Source organism: Pseudophryne corroboree, chromosome 5 (genome assembly GCF_028390025.1).
Source record: "Pseudophryne corroboree isolate aPseCor3 chromosome 5, aPseCor3.hap2, whole genome shotgun sequence".
NCBI classification, from domain to species: domain Eukaryota; kingdom Metazoa; phylum Chordata; class Amphibia; order Anura; family Myobatrachidae; genus Pseudophryne; species Pseudophryne corroboree.
In genome coordinates, this window is record NC_086448.1 from 194,226 (window position 1) to 214,807 (window position 20,582).

General features: G+C 44.6%; 1 protein-coding gene across 2 annotated transcripts in view; it reads right to left on the minus strand.

The window, feature by feature from the left end:
• LOC134928736 (uncharacterized) overlaps positions 1–20,582 on the minus strand; it is a 372,583-nt gene that overhangs the window by 105,152 nt on the left and 246,849 nt on the right. For both annotated transcript variants that reach the window (XM_063924751.1, XM_063924752.1), the window contains exon 8: positions 14,779–14,835. In XM_063924751.1, coding sequence (XP_063780821.1) covers positions 14,779–14,835 — 57 coding nt within the window. The remainder of the gene's footprint in view (positions 1–14,778; positions 14,836–20,582) is intronic.

Sequence of the window (20,582 nt, forward strand, 5' to 3'; positions counted from 1 at the left end):
GCAGGACATTCAGTAGTCACATTGTCACACTTACAGTATTCTCGCCTGTCTCATTACTGTAGCAGGACATTCAGTAGTCACATTGTCACACAGTAGTCTCGCCTGTCTCATTACTGTAGCAGGACATTCAGTAGTCACATTGTCACACTTACAGGATTCTCGCCTGTCTCATTACTGTAGCAGGACATTCAGTAGTCACATTGTCACACTTACAGTATTCTCACCTGTCTCATTACTGTAGCAGGACATTCAGTAGTCACATTGTCACACTTACAGTATTCTCGTCTGTCTCATTACTGTAGCAGGACATTCAGTAGTCACATTGTCACACTTACAGTATTCTCGCCTGTCTCATTACTGTAGCAGGACATTCAGTAGTCACATTGTCACACTTACAGTATTCTCGCCTGTCTCATTACTGTAGCAGGACATTCAGTAGTCACATTGTCACACTTACAGGATTCTCGCCTGTCTCATTACTGTAGCAGGACATTCAGTAGTCACATTGTCACACTTACAGTATTCTCGCCTGTCTCATTACTGTAGCAGGACATTCAGTAGTCACTTTGTCACACTTACAGTATTCTCGCCTGTCTCATTACTGTAGCAGGACATTCAGTAGTCACTTTGTTACGCTTACAGTATTCTCGCCTGTCTCATTACTGTAGCAGGACATTCAGTAGTCACATTGTCACACTTACAGTATTCTCGCCTGTGTCATTACTGTAGCAGGACATTCAGTAGTCACATTGTCACACAGTAGTCTCGCCTGTCTCATTACTGTAGCAGGACATTCAGTAGTCACATTGTCACACTTACAGTATTCTCGCCTGTCTCATTACTGTAGCAGGACATTCAGTAGTCACATTGTCACACTTACAGGATTCTCGCCTGTCTCATTACTGTAGCAGGACATTCAGTAGTCACATTGTCACACTTACAGTATTCTCGCCTGTCTCATTACTGTAGCAGGACATTCAGTAGTCACATTGTCACACTTACAGTATTCTCGCCTGTCTCATTACTGTAGCAGGACATTCAGTAATCACACTGTCACACTTACAGTATTCTCGCCTGTCTCATTACTGTAGCAGGACATTCAGTAGTCACATTGTCACACTTACAGTATTCTCGCCTGTCTCATTACTGTAGCAGGACATTCAGTAGTCACATTGTCACACTTACAGTATTCTCGCCTGTCTCATTACTGTAGCAGGACATTCAGTAGTCACATTGTCACACAGTATTCTCGCCTGTCTCATTACTGTAGCAGGACATTCAGTAGTCACATTGTCACACTTCCAGTATTCTCGCCTGTCTCATTACTGTAGCAGGACATTCAGTAGTCACTTTGTTACGCTTACAGTATTCTCGCCTGTCTCATTACTGTAGCAGGACATTCAGTAGTCACATTGTCACACTTACAGTATTCTCGCCTGTCTCATTACTGTAGCAGGACATTCAGTAGTCACATTGTCACACTTACAGTATTCTCGCCTGTCTCATTACTGTAGCAGGACATTCAGTAGTCACATTGTCACACTTACAGTATTCTCGCCTGTCTCATTACTGTAGCAGGACATTCAGTAGTCACATTGTCACACTTACAGTATTCTCGCCTGTCTCATTACTGTAGCAGGACATTCAGTAGTCACATTGTCACACTTACAGTATTCTCGCCTGTCTCATTACTGTAGCAGGACATTCAGTAGTCACTTTGTCACACAGTATTCTCGCCTGTCTCATTACTGTAGCAGGACATTCAGTAGTCACATTGTCACACTTACAGTATTCTCGCCTGTCTCATTACTGTAGCAGGACATTCAGTAGTCACATTGTCACACTTACAGTATTCTCGCCTGTCTCATTACTGTAGCAGGACATTCAGTAGTCACTTTGTCACACAGTATTCTCGCCTGTCTCATTACTGTAGCAGGACATTCAGTAGTCACATTGTCACACTTACAGTATTCTCGCCTGTCTCATTACTGTAGCAGGACATTCAGTAGTCACATTGTCACACTTACAGTATTCTCGCCTGTCTCATTACTGTAGCAGGACATTCAGTAGTCACATTGTCACACTTACAGTATTCTCGCCTGTCTCATTACTGTAGCAGGACATTCAGTAGTCACTTTGTCACACTTACAGTATTCTCGCCTGTCTCATTACTGTAGCAGGACATTCAGTAGTCACTTTGTTACGCTTACAGTATTCTCGCCTGTCTCATTACTGTAGCAGGACATTCAGTAGTCACATTGTCACACAGTAGTCACATTGTCACACTTACAGTATTCTCGCCTGTGTCATTACTGTAGCAGGACATTCAGTAGTCACATTGTCACACAGTAGTCTCGCCTGTCTCATTACTGTAGCAGGACATTCAGTAGTCACATTGTCACACTTACAGTATTCTCGCCTGTCTCATTACTGTAGCAGGACATTCAGTAGTCACATTGTCACACTTACAGTATTCTCACCTGTCTCATTACTGTAGCAGGACATTCAGTAGTCACATTGTCACACAGTATTCTCGCCTGTCTCATTACTGTAGCAGGACATTCAGTAGTCACATTGTCACACTTACAGGATTCTCGTCTGTCTCATTACTGTAGCAGGACATTCAGTAATCACACTGTCACACTTACAGTATTCTCACCTGTCTCATTACTGTAGCAGGACATTCAGTAGTCACATTGTCACACTTACAGTATTCTCGCCTGTCTCATTACTGTAGCAGGACATTCAGTAGTCACATTGTCACACTTACAGTATTCTCACCTGTCTCATTACTGTAGCAGGACATTCAGTAGTCACACTGTCACACTTACAGTATTCTCGCCTGTCTCATTACTGTAGCAGGACATTCAGTAGTCACATTGTCACACTTACAGGATTCTCACCTGTCTCATTACTGTAGCAGGACATTCAGTAGTCACATTGTCACACTTACAGTATTCTCGCCTGTCTCATTACTGTAGCAGGACATTCAGTAGTCACTTTGTAACGCTTACAGTATTCTCGCCTGTCTCATTACTGTAGCAGGACATTCAGTAGTCACATTGTCACACTTACAGTATTCTCGCCTGTGTCATTACTGTAGCAGGACATTCAGTAGTCACATTGTCACACAGTATTCTCGCCTGTCTCATTACTGTAGCAGGACATTCAGTAGTCACATTGTCACACTTACAGTATTCTCGCCTGTCTCATTACTGTAGCAGGACATTCAGTAGTCACATTGTCACACTTACAGGATTCTCGCCTGTCTCATTACTGTAGCAGGACATTCAGTAGTCACATTGTCACACTTACAGTATTCTCGCCTGTCTCATTACTGTAGCAGGACATTCAGTAGTCACATTGTCACACTTACAGTATTCTCGCCTGTCTCATTACTGTAGCAGGACATTCAGTAGTCACATTGTCACACTTACAGTATTCTCGCCTGTCTCATTACTGTAGCAGGACATTCAGTAGTCACATTGTCACACTTACAGGATTCTCGCCTGTCTCATTACTGTAGCAGGACATTCAGTAGTCACATTGTCACACTTACAGTATTCTCGCCTGTCTCATTACTGTAGCAGGACATTCAGTAGTCACATTGTCACACTTACAGTATTCTCGCCTGTCTCATTACTGTAGCAGGACATTCAGTAATCACACTGTCACACTTACAGTATTCTCGCCTGTCTCATTACTGTAGCAGGACATTCAGTAGTCACATTGTCACACTTACAGTATTCTCGCCTGTCTCATTACTGTAGCAGGACATTCAGTAGTCACATTGTCACACTTACAGTATTCTCGCCTGTCTCATTACTGTAGCAGGACATTCAGTAGTCACATTGTCACACTTACAGTATTCTCGCCTGTCTCATTACTGTAGCAGGACATTCAGTAATCACACTGTCACACTTACAGTATTCTCGCCTGTCTCATTACTGTAGCAGGACATTCAGTAGTCACATTGTCACACTTACAGTATTCTCGCCTGTCTCATTACTGTAGCAGGACATTCAGTAGTCACATTGTCACACTTACAGTATTCTCGCCTGTCTCATTACTGTAGCAGGACATTCAGTAGTCACTTTGTCACACAGTATTCTCGCCTGTCTCATTACTGTAGCAGGACATTCAGTAGTCACATTGTCACACTTACAGTATTCTCGCCTGTCTCATTACTGTAGCAGGACATTCAGTAGTCACATTGTCACACTTACAGTATTCTCACCTGTCTCATTACTGTAGCAGGACATTCAGTAGTCACATTGTCACACTTACAGTATTCTCACCTGTCTCATTACTGTAGCAGGACATTCAGTAGTCACATTGTCACACTTACAGTATTCTCGCCTGTCTCATTACTGTAGCAGGACATTCAGTAGTCACATTGTCACACTTACAGGATTCTCGCCTGTCTCATTACTGTAGCAGGACATTCAGTAGTCACATTGTCACACTTACAGGATTCTCGCCTGTCTCATTACTGTAGCAGGACATTCAGTAGTCACTTTGTCACACTTACAGTATTCTCGCCTGTCTCATTACTGTAGCAGGACATTCAGTAGTCACATTGTCACACTTACAGTATTCTCGCCTGTCTCATTACTGTAGCAGGACATTCAGTAGTCACTTTGTCACACTTACAGTATTCTCGCCTCTCTCATTACTGTAGCAGGACATTCAGTAGTCACTTTGTTACGCTTACAGTATTCTCGCCTGTCTCATTACTGTAGCAGGACATTCAGTAGTCACATTGTCACACTTACAGTATTCTCGCCTGTCTCATTACTGTAGCAGGACATTCAGTAGTCACATTGTCACACTTACAGTATTCTCGCCTGTCTCATTACTGTAGCAGGACATTCAGTAGTCACATTGTCACACTTACAGTATTCTCGCCTGTCTCATTACTGTAGCAGGACATTCAGTAATCACACTGTCACACTTACAGTATTCTCGCCTGTCTCATTACTGTAGCAGGACATTCAGTAGTCACATTGTCACACTTACAGTATTCTCGCCTGTCTCATTACTGTAGCAGGACATTCAGTAGTCACATTGTCACACTTACAGTATTCTCGCCTGTCTCATTACTGTAGCAGGACATTCAGTAGTGACATTGTCACACTTACAGTATTCTCGCCTGTCTCATTACTGTAGCAGGACATTCAGTAATCACACTGTCACACTTACAGTATTCTCGCCTGTCTCATTACTGTAGCAGGACATTCAGTAGTCACATTGTCACACTTACAGTATTCTCGCCTGTCTCATTACTGTAGCAGGACATTCAGTAGTCACATTGTCACACTTACAGTATTCTCGCCTGTCTCATTACTGTAGCAGGACATTCAGTAGTCACTTTGTCACACAGTATTCTCGCCTGTCTCATTACTGTAGCAGGACATTCAGTAGTCACATTGTCACACTTACAGTATTCTCGCCTGTCTCATTACTGTAGCAGGACATTCAGTAGTCACATTGTCACACTTACAGTATTCTCGCCTGTCTCATTACTGTAGCAGGACATTCAGTAGTCACATTGTCACACTTACAGTATTCTCGCCTGTCTCATTACTGTAGCAGGACATTCAGTAGTCACATTGTCACACTTACAGTATTCTCGCCTGTCTCATTACTGTAGCAGAACATTCAGTAGTCACATTGTCACACTTACAGGATTCTCGCCTGTCTCATTACTGTAGCAGGACATTCAGTAGTCACTTTGTCACACTTACAGTATTCTCGCCTGTCTCATTACTGTTGCAGGACATTCAGTAGTCACATTGTCACACTTACAGTATTCTCGCCTGTCTCATTACTGTAGCAGGACATTCAGTAGTCACATTGTCACACTTACAGGATTCTCGCCTGTCTCATTACTGTAGCAGGACATTCAGTAGTCACATTGTCACACTTACAGTATTCTCACCTGTCTCATTACTGTAGCAGGACATTCAGTAGTCACATTGTCACACTTACAGGATTCTCGCCTGTCTCATTACTGTAGCAGGACATTCAGTAGTCACATTGTCACACTTACAGTATTCTCACCTGTCTCATTACTGTAGCAGGACATTCAGTAGTCACATTGTCACACTTACAGTATTCTCGCCTGTCTCATTACTGTAGCAGGACATTCAGTAATCACACTGTCACACTTACAGTATTCTCGCCTGTCTCATTACTGTAGCAGGACATTCAGTAGTCACACTGTCACACTTACAGTATTCTCGCCTGTCTCATTACTGTAGCAGGACATTCAGTAGTCACACTGTCACACTTACAGTATTCTCGCCTGTCTCATTACTGTAGCAGGACATTCAGTAATCACACTGTCACACTTACAGTATTCTCGCCTGTCTCATTACTGTAGCAGGACATTCAGTAGTCACACTGTCACACTTACAGTATTCTCGCCTGTCTCATTACTGTAGCAGGACATTCAGTAGTCACATTGTCACACTTACAGTATTCTCGCCTGTCTCATTACTGTAGCAGGACATTCAGTAGTCACATTGTCACACTTACAGGATTCTCGCCTGTCTCATTACTGTAGCAGGACATTCAGTAATCACACTGTCACACTTACAGTATTCTCGCCTGTCTCATTACTGTAGCAGGACATTCAGTAGTCACACTGTCACACTTACAGTATTCTCGCCTGTCTCATTACTGTAGCAGGACATTCAGTAATCACACTGTCACACTTACAGTATTCTCGCCTGTCTCATTACTGTAGCAGGACATTCAGTAGTCACACTGTCACACTTACAGTATTCTCGCCTGTCTCATTACTGTAGCAGGACATTCAGTAGTCACATTGTCACACTTACAGTATTCTCGCCTGTCTCATTACTGTAGCAGGACATTCAGCAGTCTCATTGTCACACTTACAGCATTCCCGCCTGTCTCATTACTGTAGCAGGACATTCAGTAGTCACATTGTCACACTTACAGTATTCTCGCCTGTCTCATTACTGTAGCAGGACATTCAGTAGTCACATTGTCACACTTACAGTATTCTCACCTGTCTCATTACTGTAGCAGGACATTCAGTAGTCACATTGTCACACTTACAGTATTCTAGCCTGTCTCATTACTGTAGCAGGACATTCAGTAGTCACATTGTCACACTTACAGTATTCTCGCCTGTCTCATTACTGTAGCAGGACATTCAGTAGTCACATTGTCACACTTACAGTATTCTCGCCTGTCTCATTACTGTAGCAGGACATTCAGTAGTCACATTGTCACACTTACAGTGTTCTCGCCTGTCTCATTACTGTAGCAGGACATTCAGTAGTCACATTGTCACACTTACAGTATTCTCGCCTGTCTCATTACTGTAGCAGGACATTCAGTAGTCACATTGTCACACTTACAGTATTCTCGCCTGTCTCATTACTGTAGCAGGACATTCAGTAGTCACATTGTCACACTTACAGTATTCTCGCCTGTCTCATTACTGTAGCAGGACATTCAGTAGTCACATTGTCACACTTACAGTATTCTCGCCTGTCTCATTACTGTAGCAGGATATTCAGTAGTCACATTGTCACACTTACAGTATTCTCGCCTGTCTCATTACTGTAGCAGGACATTCAGTAGTCACATTGTCACACTTACAGTATTCTCGCCTGTCTCATTACTGTAGCAGGACATTCAGTAGTCACATTGTCACACTTACAGTATTCTCGCCTGTCTCATTACTGTAGCAGGACATTCAGTAGTCACATTGTCACACTTACAGTATTCTCGCCTGTCTCATTACTGTAGCAGGATATTCAGTAGTCACATTGTCACACTTACAGTATTCTCGCCTGTCTCATTACTGTAGCAGGACATTCAGTAGTCACATTGTCACACTTACAGTATTCTCGCCTGTCTCATTACTGTAGCAGGACATTCAGTAGTCACATTGTCACACTTACAGTATTCTCGCCTGTCTCATTACTGTAGCAGGACATTCAGTAGTCACATTGTCACACTTACAGTATTCTCGCCTGTCTCATTACTGTAGCAGGACATTCAGTAGTCACATTGTCACACTTACAGGATTCTCGCCTGTCTCATTACTGTAACAGGACATTCAGTAGTCACATTGTCACACTTACAGGATTCTCACCTGTCTCATTACTGTAGCAGGACATTCAGTAGTTACATTGTCACACTTACAGTATTCTCGCCTGTCTCATTACTGTAGCAGGACATTCAGTAGTCACATTGTCACACTTACAGTATTCTCGCCTGTCTCATTACTGTAGCAGGACATTCAGTAGTCACTTTGTCACACTTACAGTATTCTCGCCTGTCTCATTACTGTAGCAGGACATTCAGTAGTCACATTGTCACACTTACAGTATTCTCGCCTGTCTCATTACTGTAGCAGGACATTCAGTAGTCACATTGTCACACTTACAGGATTCTCGCCTGTCTCATTACTGTAGCAGGACATTCAGTAGTCACATTGTCACACTTACAGGATTCTCACCTGTCTCATTACTGTAGCAGGACATTCAGTAGTCACATTGTCACACTTACAGGATTCTCGCCTGTCTCATTACTGTAGCAGGACATTCAGTAGTCACATTGTCACACTTACAGGATTCTCGCCTGTCTCATTACTGTAGCAGGACATTCAGTAGTCACATTGTCACACTTACAGTATTCTCGCCTGTCTCATTACTGTAGCAGGACATTCAGTAGTCACATTGTCACACTTACAGTATTCTCGCCTGTCTCATTACTGTAGCAGGACATTCAGTAGTCACATTGTCACACTTACAGTATTCTCGCCTGTCTCATTACTGTAGCAGGACATTCAGTAGTCACATTGTCACACTTACAGTATTCTCGCCTGTCTCATTACTGTAGCAGGACATTCAGTAGTCACATTGTCACACTTACAGTATTCTCGCCTGTCTCATTACTGTAGCAGGACATTCAGTAGTCACATTGTCACACTTACAGTATTCTCACCTGTCTCATTACTGTAGCAGGACATTCAGTAGTCACATTGTCACACTTACAGTATTCTCACCTGTCTCATTACTGTAGCAGGACATTCGGTAGTCACATTGTCACACTTACAGTATTCTCGCCTGTCTCATTACTGTAGCAGGACATTCAGTAGTCACATTGTCACACTTACAGTATTCTCGCCTGTCTCATTACTGTAGCAGGACATTCAGTAGTCACATTGTCACACTTACAGTATTCTCGCCTGTCTCATTACTGTAGCAGGACATTCAGTAGTCACATTGTCACACTTACAGTATTCTCGCCTGTCTCATTACTGTAGCAGGACATTCAGTAGTCACATTGTCACACTTACAGTATTCTCGCCTGTCTCATTACTGTAGCAGGACATTCAGTAGTCACATTGTCACACTTACAGTATTCTCGCCTGTCTCATTACTGTAGCAGGACATTCAGTAGTCACTTTGTCACACTTACAGTATTCTCGCCTGTCTCATTACTGTAGCAGGACATTCAGTAGTCACATTGTCACACTTACAGTATTCTCGCCTGTCTCATTACTGTAGCAGGACATTCAGTAGTCACTTTGTCACACTTACAGTATTCTCGCCTGTCTCATTACTGTAGCAGGACATTCAGTAGTCACATTGTCACACTTACAGTATTCTAGCCTGTCTCATTACTGTAGCAGGACATTCAGTAGTCACATTGTCACACTTACAGTATTCTCGCCTGTCTCATTACTGTAGCAGGACATTCAGTAGTCACATTGTCACACTTACAGTATTCTCGCCTGTCTCATTACTGTAGCAGGACATTCAGTAGTCACATTGTCACACTTACAGTATTCTCGCCTGTCTCATTACTGTAGCAGGACATTCAGTAGTCACATTGTCACACTTACAGTATTCTCGCCTGTCTCATTACTGTAGCAGGACATTCAGTAGTCACATTGTCACACTTACAGTATTCTCACCTGTCTCATTACTGTAGCAGGACATTCAGTAGTCACATTGTCACACTTACAGTATTCTCACCTGTCTCATTACTGTAGCAGGACATTCAGTAGTCACATTGTTACACTTACAGTATTCTCGCCTGTCTCATTACTGTAGCAGGACATTCAGTAGTCACACTGTCACACTTACAGTATTCTCGCCTGTCTCATTACTGTAGCAGGACATTCAGTAGTCACATTGTCACACTTACAGTATTCTCGCCTGTCTCATTACTGTAGCAGGACATTCAGTAGTCACATTGTCACACTTACAGTATTCTCGCCTGTCTCATTACTGTAGCAGGACATTCAGTAGTCACATTGTCACACTTACAGTATTCTCGCCTGTCTCATTACTGTAGCAGGACATTCAGTAATCACACTGTCACACTTACAGTATTCTCGCCTGTCTCATTACTGTAGCAGGACATTCAGTAGTCACATTGTCACACTTACAGTATTCTCGCCTGTCTCATTACTGTAGCAGGACATTCAGTAGTCACATTGTCACACTTACAGTATTCTCGCCTGTCTCATTACTGTAGCAGGACATTCAGTAGTCACTTTGTCACACAGTATTCTCGCCTGTCTCATTACTGTAGCAGGACATTCAGTAGTCACATTGTCACACTTACAGTATTCTCGCCTGTCTCATTACTGTAGCAGGACATTCAGTAGTCACATTGTCACACTTACAGTATTCTCGCCTGTCTCATTACTGTAGCAGGACATTCAGTAGTCACATTGTCACACTTACAGTATTCTCGCCTGTCTCATTACTGTAGCAGGACATTCAGTAGTCACATTGTCACACTTACAGTATTCTCGCCTGTCTCATTACTGTAGCAGAACATTCAGTAGTCACATTGTCACACTTACAGGATTCTCGCCTGTCTCATTACTGTAGCAGGACATTCAGTAGTCACTTTGTCACACTTACAGTATTCTCGCCTGTCTCATTACTGTAGCAGGACATTCAGTAGTCACATTGTCACACTTACAGTATTCTCGCCTGTCTCATTACTGTAGCAGGACATTCAGTAGTCACATTGTCACACTTACAGGATTCTCGCCTGTCTCATTACTGTAGCAGGACATTCAGTAGTCACATTGTCACACTTACAGTATTCTCACCTGTCTCATTACTGTAGCAGGACATTCAGTAGTCACATTGTCACACTTACAGGATTCTCGCCTGTCTCATTACTGTAGCAGGACATTCAGTAGTCACATTGTTACACTTACAGTATTCTCGCCTGTCTCATTACTGTAGCAGGACATTCAGTAGTCACACTGTCACACTTACAGTATTCTCACCTGTCTCATTACTGTAGCAGAACATTCAGGAGTCACATTGTCACACTTACAGTATTCTAGCCTGTCTCATTACTGTAGCAGGACATTCAGTAGTCACATTGTCACACTTACAGTATTCTCGCCTGTCTCATTACTGTAGCAGGACATTCAGTAGTTACATTGTCACACTTACAGTATTCTCGCCTGTCTCATTACTGTAGCAGGACATTCAGTAGTCACATTGTCACACTTACAGTATTCTCGCCTGTCTCATTACTGTAGCAGGACATTCAGTAGTCACTTTGTCACACTTACAGTATTCTCGCCTGTCTCATTACTGTAGCAGGACATTCAGTAGTCACATTGTCACACTTACAGTATTCTCGCCTGTCTCATTACTGTAGCAGGACATTCAGTAGTCACATTGTCACACTTACAGGATTCTCGCCTGTCTCATTACTGTAACAGGACATTCAGTAGTCACATTGTCACACTTACAGGATTCTCACCTGTCTCATTACTGTAGCAGGACATTCAGTAGTCACATTGTCACACTTACAGGATTCTCGCCTGTCTCATTACTGTAGCAGGACATTCAGTAGTCACATTGTCACACTTACAGTATTCTCGCCTGTCTCATTACTGTAGCAGGACATTCAGTAGTCACATTGTCACACTTACAGTATTCTCGCCTGTCTCATTACTGTAGCAGGACATTCAGTAGTCACATTGTCACACTTACAGTATTCTCGTCTGTCTCATTACTGTAGCAGGACATTCAGTAGTCACTTTGTCACACTTACAGTATTCTCGCCTGTCTCATTACTGTAGCAGGACATTCAGTAGTCACATTGTCACACTTACAGTATTCTCGCCTGTCTCATTACTGTAGCAGGACATTCAGTAGTCACATTGTCACACTTACAGTATTCTCACCTGTCTCATTACTGTAGCAGGACATTCAGTAGTCACACTGTCACACTTACAGTATTCTCGCCTGTCTCATTACTGTAGCAGGACATTCAGTAGTCACATTGTCACACTTACAGTATTCTCGCCTGTCTCATTACTGTAGCAGGACATTCAGTAGTCACATTGTCACACTTACAGTATTCTCGCCTGTCTCATTACTGTAGCAGGACATTCAGTAGTCACATTGTCACACTTACAGTATTCTCGCCTGTCTCATTACTGTAGCAGGATATTCAGTAGTCACATTGTTACACTTACAGTATTCTCGCCTGTCTCATTACTGTAGCAGGACATTCAGTAGTCACATTGTCACACTTACAGTATTCTCGCCTGTCTCATTACTGTAGCAGGACATTCAGTAGTCACATTGTCACACTTACAGTATTCTAGCCTGTCTCATTACTGTAGCAGGACATTCAGTAGTCACATTGTCACACTTACAGTATTCTCGCCTGTCTCATTACTGTAGCAGGACATTCAGTAGTCACACTGTCACACTTACAGTATTCTCGCCTGTCTCATTACTGTAGCAGGACATTCAGTAGTCACATTGTCACACTTACAGTATTCTCACCTGTCTCATTACTGTAGCAGGACATTCAGTAGTCACACTGTCACACTTACAGTATTCTCACCTGTCTCATTACTGTAGCAGGACATTCAGTAGTCACACTGTCACACTTACAGTATTCTCGCCTGTCTCATTACTGTAGCAGGACATTCAGTAGTCACATTGTCACACTTACAGTATTCTCGCCTGTCTCATTACTGTATCAGGACATTCAGTAGTCACACTGTCACACTTACAGTATTCTCGCCTGTCTCATTACTGTAGCAGGACATTCAGTAGTCACATTGTCACACTTACAGTATTCTCACCTGTCTCATTACTGTAGCAGGACATTCAGTAGTCACACTGTCACACTTACAGTATTCTCACCTGTCTCATTACTGTAGCAGGACATTCAGTAGTCACATTGTCACACTTACAGTATTCTCGCCTGTCTCATTACTGTAGCAGGACATTCAGTAGTCACATTGTCACACTTACAGTATTCTCGTCTGTCTCATTACTGTAGCAGGACATTCAGTAGTCACATTGTCACACTTACAGTATTCTCGTCTGTCTCATTACTGTAGCAGGACATTCAGTAGTCACTTTGTCACACTTACAGTATTCTCGCCTGTCTCATTACTGTAGCAGGACATTCAGTAGTCACATTGTCACACTTACAGTATTCTCGCCTGTCTCATTACTGTAGCAGGACATTCAGTAGTCACATTGTCACACTTACAGTATTCTCACCTGTCTCATTACTGTAGCAGGACATTCAGTAGTCACACTGTCACACTTACAGTATTCTCGCCTGTCTCATTACTGTAGCAGGACATTCAGTAGTCACATTGTCACACTTACAGTATTCTCGCCTGTCTCATTACTGTAGCAGGACATTCAGTAGTCACATTGTCACACTTACAGTATTCTCGCCTGTCTCATTACTGTAGCAGGACATTCAGTAGTCACATTGTCACACTTACAGTATTCTCGCCTGTCTCATTACTGTAGCAGGACATTCAGTAATCACACTGTCACACTTACAGTATTCTCGCCTGTCTCATTTCTGTAGCAGGACATTCAGTAGTCACATTGTCACACTTACAGTATTCTCGCCTGTCTCATTACTGTAGCAGGACATTCAGTAGTCACATTGTCACACTTACAGTATTCTCACCTGTCTCATTACTGTAGCAGGACATTCAGTAGTCACATTGTCACACTTACAGTATTCTAGCCTGTCTCATTACTGTAGCAGGACATTCAGTAGTCACATTGTCACACTTACAGTATTCTCGCCTGTCTCATTACTGTAGCAGGACATTCAGTAGTCACATTGTCACACTTACAGTATTCTCGCCTGTCTCATTACTGTAGCAGGACATTCAGTAGTCACATTGTCACACTTACAGTATTCTCACCTGTCTCATTACTGTAGCAGGACATTCAGTAGTCACATTGTCACACAGTATTCTCGCCTGTCTCATTACTGTAGCAGGACATTCAGTAGTCACATTGTCACACTTACAGTATTCTCGCCTGTCTCATTACTGTAGCAGGACATTCAGTAGTCACATTGTCACACTTACAGTATTCTCGCCTGTCTCATTACTGTAGCAGGACATTCAGTAGTCACATTGTCACACTTACAGTATTCTCGCCTGTCTCATTACTGTAGCAGGACATTCAGTAGTCACATTGTCACACTTACAGTATTCTCGCCTGTCTCATTACTGTAGCAGGACATTCAGTAGTCACTTTGTCACACTTACAGTATTCTCGCCTGTCTCATTACTGTAGCAGGACATTCAGTAGTCACATTGTCACACTTACAGTATTCTCGCCTGTCTCATTACTGTAGCAGGACATTCAGTAGTCACTTTGTCACACTTACAGTATTCTCGCCTGTCTCATTACTGTAGCAGGACATTCAGTAGTCACATTGTCACACTTACAGGATTCTCACCTGTCTCATTACTGTTCTTGGTCCAATGTTCTGTGTCACAGCTGTTTGTACATATTCCTGGGGACATTTACAATAGTATGTGATTACTGCAAGCCACTAGTAAGGAAAACAATACAATAGTAATAAAAGTACTCACAAATTATAGGAAGTAAAAACTTGATTCTATAGAAAACTGTAAAAGGAATCATTATTCTAGTATACTGTTGTGTTTGATGTAATTCTGTATATTTTGGAACAGCCTGTTATGGTAAGGCTTTCTGATGGATCCTCAATAGCAGGAGACCGAGCAGAACAGAGAATTTGTTAGAATATAATATTTCCAAGACACCACAGAGGACAGAAGGGAACCGGACATACACTCATACAAACATGCTAGTCAAAAACGAGATTTATGGTAAGAACTTACCGTTGTTAAATCTCTTTCTGCGAGGTACACTGGGCTCCACAAGGATTAACATCGGGATGTAGAGTAGGATCTTGATCCGAGGCACCAACAGGCTCAAAGCTTTGACTGTTCCCAAGATGCACAGCGCCGCCTCCTCTATAACCCCGCCTCCATGCACAGGAGCTCAGTTTCGTTAACCAGTCCAATGTAGTAGCAGGTACCAGAGACGACAATCATGAGTAGCCACATACACCACACACTCACCACAGGAGAGGTTGTCAGCGGCTAATGCCTTTCCAACCCAAAGAAGCCAAGTGCATCAGGGTGGGTGCCTTGTGGAGCCCAGTGTACCTCATAGAAAGAGATTTAACAACGGTAAGTTTTTAACATAAATCTCGTTTTCTGCTGCGGGGTACACTGGGTTCCACAGGGATAGACATTGGGGATGTCCTACAGCAGTTCCTTATGGGAGGGGATGCACTGTAGTGGGCACAAGAACTCGGCGTCCAAAGAAAGCATCCTGGGAGGTGGAAGTATCGAAGGCATAGAACCTGATGAACGTGTTCACTGAGGACCACGTAGCTACCTTGCACAATTGTTCAAGGGTTGCACAACGGCGGGACGCCCAAGAAGGTCCTACCGACCCAGTAGAATGGGCTTTAATGGTAGCAGGAGCAGGAAGGCCAGCCTGTACATAAGCATGTGCAATCACCATTCTAATCCATCTGGCCAGGGTCTGCTTGGAAGCAGGCCAACCACGTTTATGAAAACCAAACAGTACAAAAAGAGAATCAGATTTAGGAATGGAGGAGGTGCTCTTCACATAGATATGGAGAGCCCGTACCACATCCAAAGACCGCTCTTTAGATGACACCTCAGGAGAATTAAAGGCCGGAACCACAATCTCCTGATTAAGGTGGAAGGAAGATACCACCTTGGGTAAATATCCCAGACGCATTCTAAGAACCGCCCGATCACGGTGAAAAATCAGATAGGAGGACTTACAGGATAAGGCACCCATGTCCGAGACCCTACTAGCTGAAGCAACAGCCAGCAAAAATAAAACCTTAAGGGAAAGCCACTTAAGGTCTGCAGACGCAAGAGGTTCAAACGGAGACTCTTGCAAGGCCTCCAGAACCACTGACCCCAAGGGGCCACAGGTGGTACATACGGAGGCTGAATTCGCAACACGCCCTGAGTGAAGGTATGAACATCAAGTAGGGCAGCAATCTTTCACTGAAACCAAACCGACAAGGCAGAAATGTGAACCTTGAGGGAGGCCAGATGAAGGCCTAAGTCCAGGCCCTGTTGTAGGAAGGCCAACAGTTTGGCCATACTAAACTTGAAAACGTCATGATTATGAGATGCGCACCAAGTAAAGTAAACATTCCAGACCCTATGGTAAATCCGAGCAGAAGCCGGCTTACAGGCCTTCAACATAGTTTTAATGACCGCCTCAGAAAACCCTTGGCCCTCAAGACAGATGCTTCAAGAGCCATGCCGTCAAAGCCAGATGGGCCAAGTTCTGGTAAACACAAGGGCCCTGAATGAGGAGGTCTGGTCATTGTGGAAGTAGAAGGGGACAATCTAGTGAGAGGCCCTGTAGATCGGAGAACCAATGCCGCCTGGGCCACGCTGGAGCGATCAGAAGTAGGTTTCCTCCTTCTTGCTTGAACTTCCGTATTACTCTGGACAGGAGTGACACCGGAGGGAACACGTACGGCAGCCAAAAGTTCCATGGAATTGCCAGAGCATCCACGAACGCTGCTCGAGGAACCCTTGTCCTTGCTCCGAAGACCGGAAACTTGTGTTGTGTCGAGACGCCATCAGGTCCACATCTGGAAGGCCCCACTTGTCCACAAGAAGTTGAAACACCTCTGGATGGAGGCTCCATTCTCCGGCGTGTACGTCCTGACTACTGAGAGAGTCTGCTTCCCATTTTAGGACCCCCGGAATGAACACTGCGGATATGGCTGGCAGATGGCATTCTGCCCACTGAAGAATCCGTGATACTTCCCTCATTGCCATGCGGCTCCGAGTGCCGCCTTGATGATTGATGTCCGCCACCGTGATGGCGTTGTCCGACTGTACTTGAACAGGTCTGTTCTGTATCAAATGCTGGGCCAGGTTCAGTGCATTGAATACCGCCCGCAGTTCCAAAATGTTTATCGGGAGTAGAGACTCCTCCTCCGTCCACCGACCCTGAAGGGAGTGTTGTTCCAACACCACGCCCCAACCTCTCAGACTGGCATCCGTCGTCAGCAGGACCCAGTTGTATATCCAGAAGGGACGACCCCTACGCAATTGATGGTCCTGAAGCCACCAACTGAGTGACATGCGTACCTCCGGAGACATGGAGACCATATGAGATCTGACCCGGTGAGGCAGGCCGTCCCACTTGGCAAGAATTAACTTCTGCAGAGGACGAGAATGGAATTGAGCATAATCCACCATGTCGAAAGCCGACACCATGAGACCTAGCACTTGCATTGCCGAATGAATCGACACTTGTGGACGAGATAGGAAGCATCGAATCCTGTCCTGAAGTTTCAGGGCTTTCTCCTGAGACAAGAACAACCGCTGGTTTTGAGTGTCCAGTAACGCTCCCAGGTGCACCATGCACCGAGCAGCAACCAGGGATGATTTCTTCCAGTTGACTAGCCACCTGTGGGCCGTCATGAACTGGATAGTCAGATCTAGATGAAACAGGAGAATTATCTCAAAATATTTCCCAACTCGACCTCTTCGCTCTTCACAAGACCTGCGTCTCTCATCCACACTCATTACTCGCTCCCACTCACGATTGCAGGACTTTCATCGGGCTGCACCCACTCTGTGGAATGCCCTCCCACGCACAATAAGACTCACCTCTAGTCTCCAAACCTTCAAGCGGTCGCTGAAAACTCACCTCTTTAGGCAAGCGTATCAAATTCCAGAACCGCCCACATAACTTTCATAAACCTTCCTATCAAATTGCATCCACTCTGCACAGTCCACACATATCCTCACAAGACCTTTTCATTCTATGCAACAGATAGCACCTTTCCTTGTGTACACATGCCTATTTCCCTATAGATTGTAAGCTTGCGAGCAGGGCCCTCCTACCCCTGTGACTGTTTGTTATTACCCAGTCTGTTATTGTTATTTCAAATTGTAAAGCACAACGGAATTTGCTGCGCTATATAAGAAACTGTTAATAAATAAAGAAATACATTTCTGGTGAATTTGCCAGGATCAACAAATTGTCCAGGTACGGTAGGATCCTGACCCCTTGACGGCGGAGAGTAGTCGTCATGACCGCCATTACTTTGGTGAAAACTCGGGGAGCCGTTGTCAAACAAAAGGGTAACACCCGAAATTGGTAATGAAGGTTGCCCACTGCAAACCTCAGGTATTGCTGATGAGATACTGCAATAGGAATATGCAGGTAGCCATCCTCTATGTCCAGGGAGACCATATAGTCCCCAGGCTCCAAGGCCAGAACAATAAAGCTGTAATGAGCCATGGCAGTGGCTCATTCCTGTTTTGCATTTTGTTTATGTATTTTATGTTATAGTTCTCTTGCAGGCCAGGATTTCCCTTTGCTCTGATTTAGAAGACTCTTGTTTGCTGCCGGTGGTGAGTCTGTGTAATTGCAGCCTGTTTCCATGTGTTTAGCCTCACCTGTCTGTTAATTGCACCTGTCAGTTGTGCAGCAGGGCAGCTGCACTGTTATGTTCCTGATGCTCAGAACTGGAGAGATGTTGCGAAGCGAGTCCAGAGCATCAGGACGTGACGCTGAAATAAGGGGTGGTACGGGAATAGCCTCTAGCACCCTACCTCCGTTGTTTTACCCGTGTTGTCAGTTCATGCCTAAGTGACTATGGTTTCTTGGGCCCACGGCAGCCGCGTTTGAAAAGCGGATTAGGTCTGCCCAACTCCGATGCCCCCAGGTCTTAGAGTGAGACAAGGCGTGAACCAAGATAGGATAATAACAAGGGGACCTCTAACTAAAGCAAACAGAAGCTAGGGGCTACTAACTACCCTAAAACTAAATATATGTGCGGCACGCCGCCAAAGGAAAAGAACAACAAAAGATACCACTGTCCACTCCCCCACACGGCACCGCCGAGTTCCGGGGAGGACAGTGAAAAGCGGAAACCTCCGCAAAAACCACCAATACAAAAGTAACACAAGGACTAAGCGGCCTAGGCCGCAACACGCGGCAGAAGCCGCTACTCACGAAACCGGGAGAGAACCCCAACAAACGAGAACCCCCAGATGACTGCAACAGGTTCACTTGGACAGGAAGGATTCCCAGGACCGGCTTCAGAACTCCAGAACTCAGGAGCACAGGGAGCAGGATCGACCAGATACAGCTGACCAGGAACAGACGTTGCAAGGCAGGAACAGCATACAGGAAGCTATCACCGGCGAGGCTGCAGTGTGCTGGCTCCCATAAAAAGACCCTGCTGGCCAATGACAGGAGGGCCTGCAAGACCAGCCCACAGACCCTAATTACTAGTTGCCGTGCAGCTGCCCTGCTGCACGAGCACTAAACAATCCTATCTGGCAACGGGGAACGCGGTCCGCCAATGGCGTCCCCGTTGCCATGGACCCAGCGGCTGAGGACGCCCGGCGTCCTAGCGTTGCCAGGGACCCAGCGGCTACAGTACGCACGGCGTCCTGGCATTGCTAGGCGCCGGGCGGGCAGGGAGGGAGGTGCGGCGGCCGTGAGCGTCGCTCGGAAGCAGACCGAGCGGCGCCGCGGACCGCGGCACCTAACAGTACCCCCCCTCCTTGAGGAGGGGTTAAAGAACCCCTAAAGCCGGGTTTCTGAGGAAATTCCTGAAAGAATAATCTCTTAAGTATAGGGGCATGTAAATTGTTATCCAGGACCCAAGACCTTTCTTCCGGGCCATAGCCTTTCCAGTGAACCAAAAAATAAAGCCGGCCCCGAGAAACTTTGGAATCTAAAACCTTCTCCACCAAGAACTCTTGTTGCCCCTGAACATCCACCGGAGGTCTACCCTGGGAAGTCTTCCGAGGGAATCTCCTGGAAGAAAAATACTGCTTCAGAAGGGAACAGTGAAAAGTATTGCCAATTTTGAGTGATTTAGGCAAGCGTAGCCGAAAAGCAACTGGGTTGACCTTCTTAACGATAAGGAACGGTCCAATAAATTTGGGCCCCAATCTAGCCGAGGGTTGTCAGAGCTTGATGTTGCGGGTTGACAACCACACCTTATCTCCCACCTTAAAAGTGCATGGGCGTCGGAACCTATCAGAAATTTTTTTTTCTCGGAAGGCAGCCTTCTTAAGGGCAAGTTGCACCTTTTTCCAAATCATTCTGAGACGGGAAGTTAAGGTCAACGAGGAGACTGGAAAATGAGGGTAAAAAGAATTGGATCTAGGATGAAAGCCCAAGACCGAAAAGAATGGG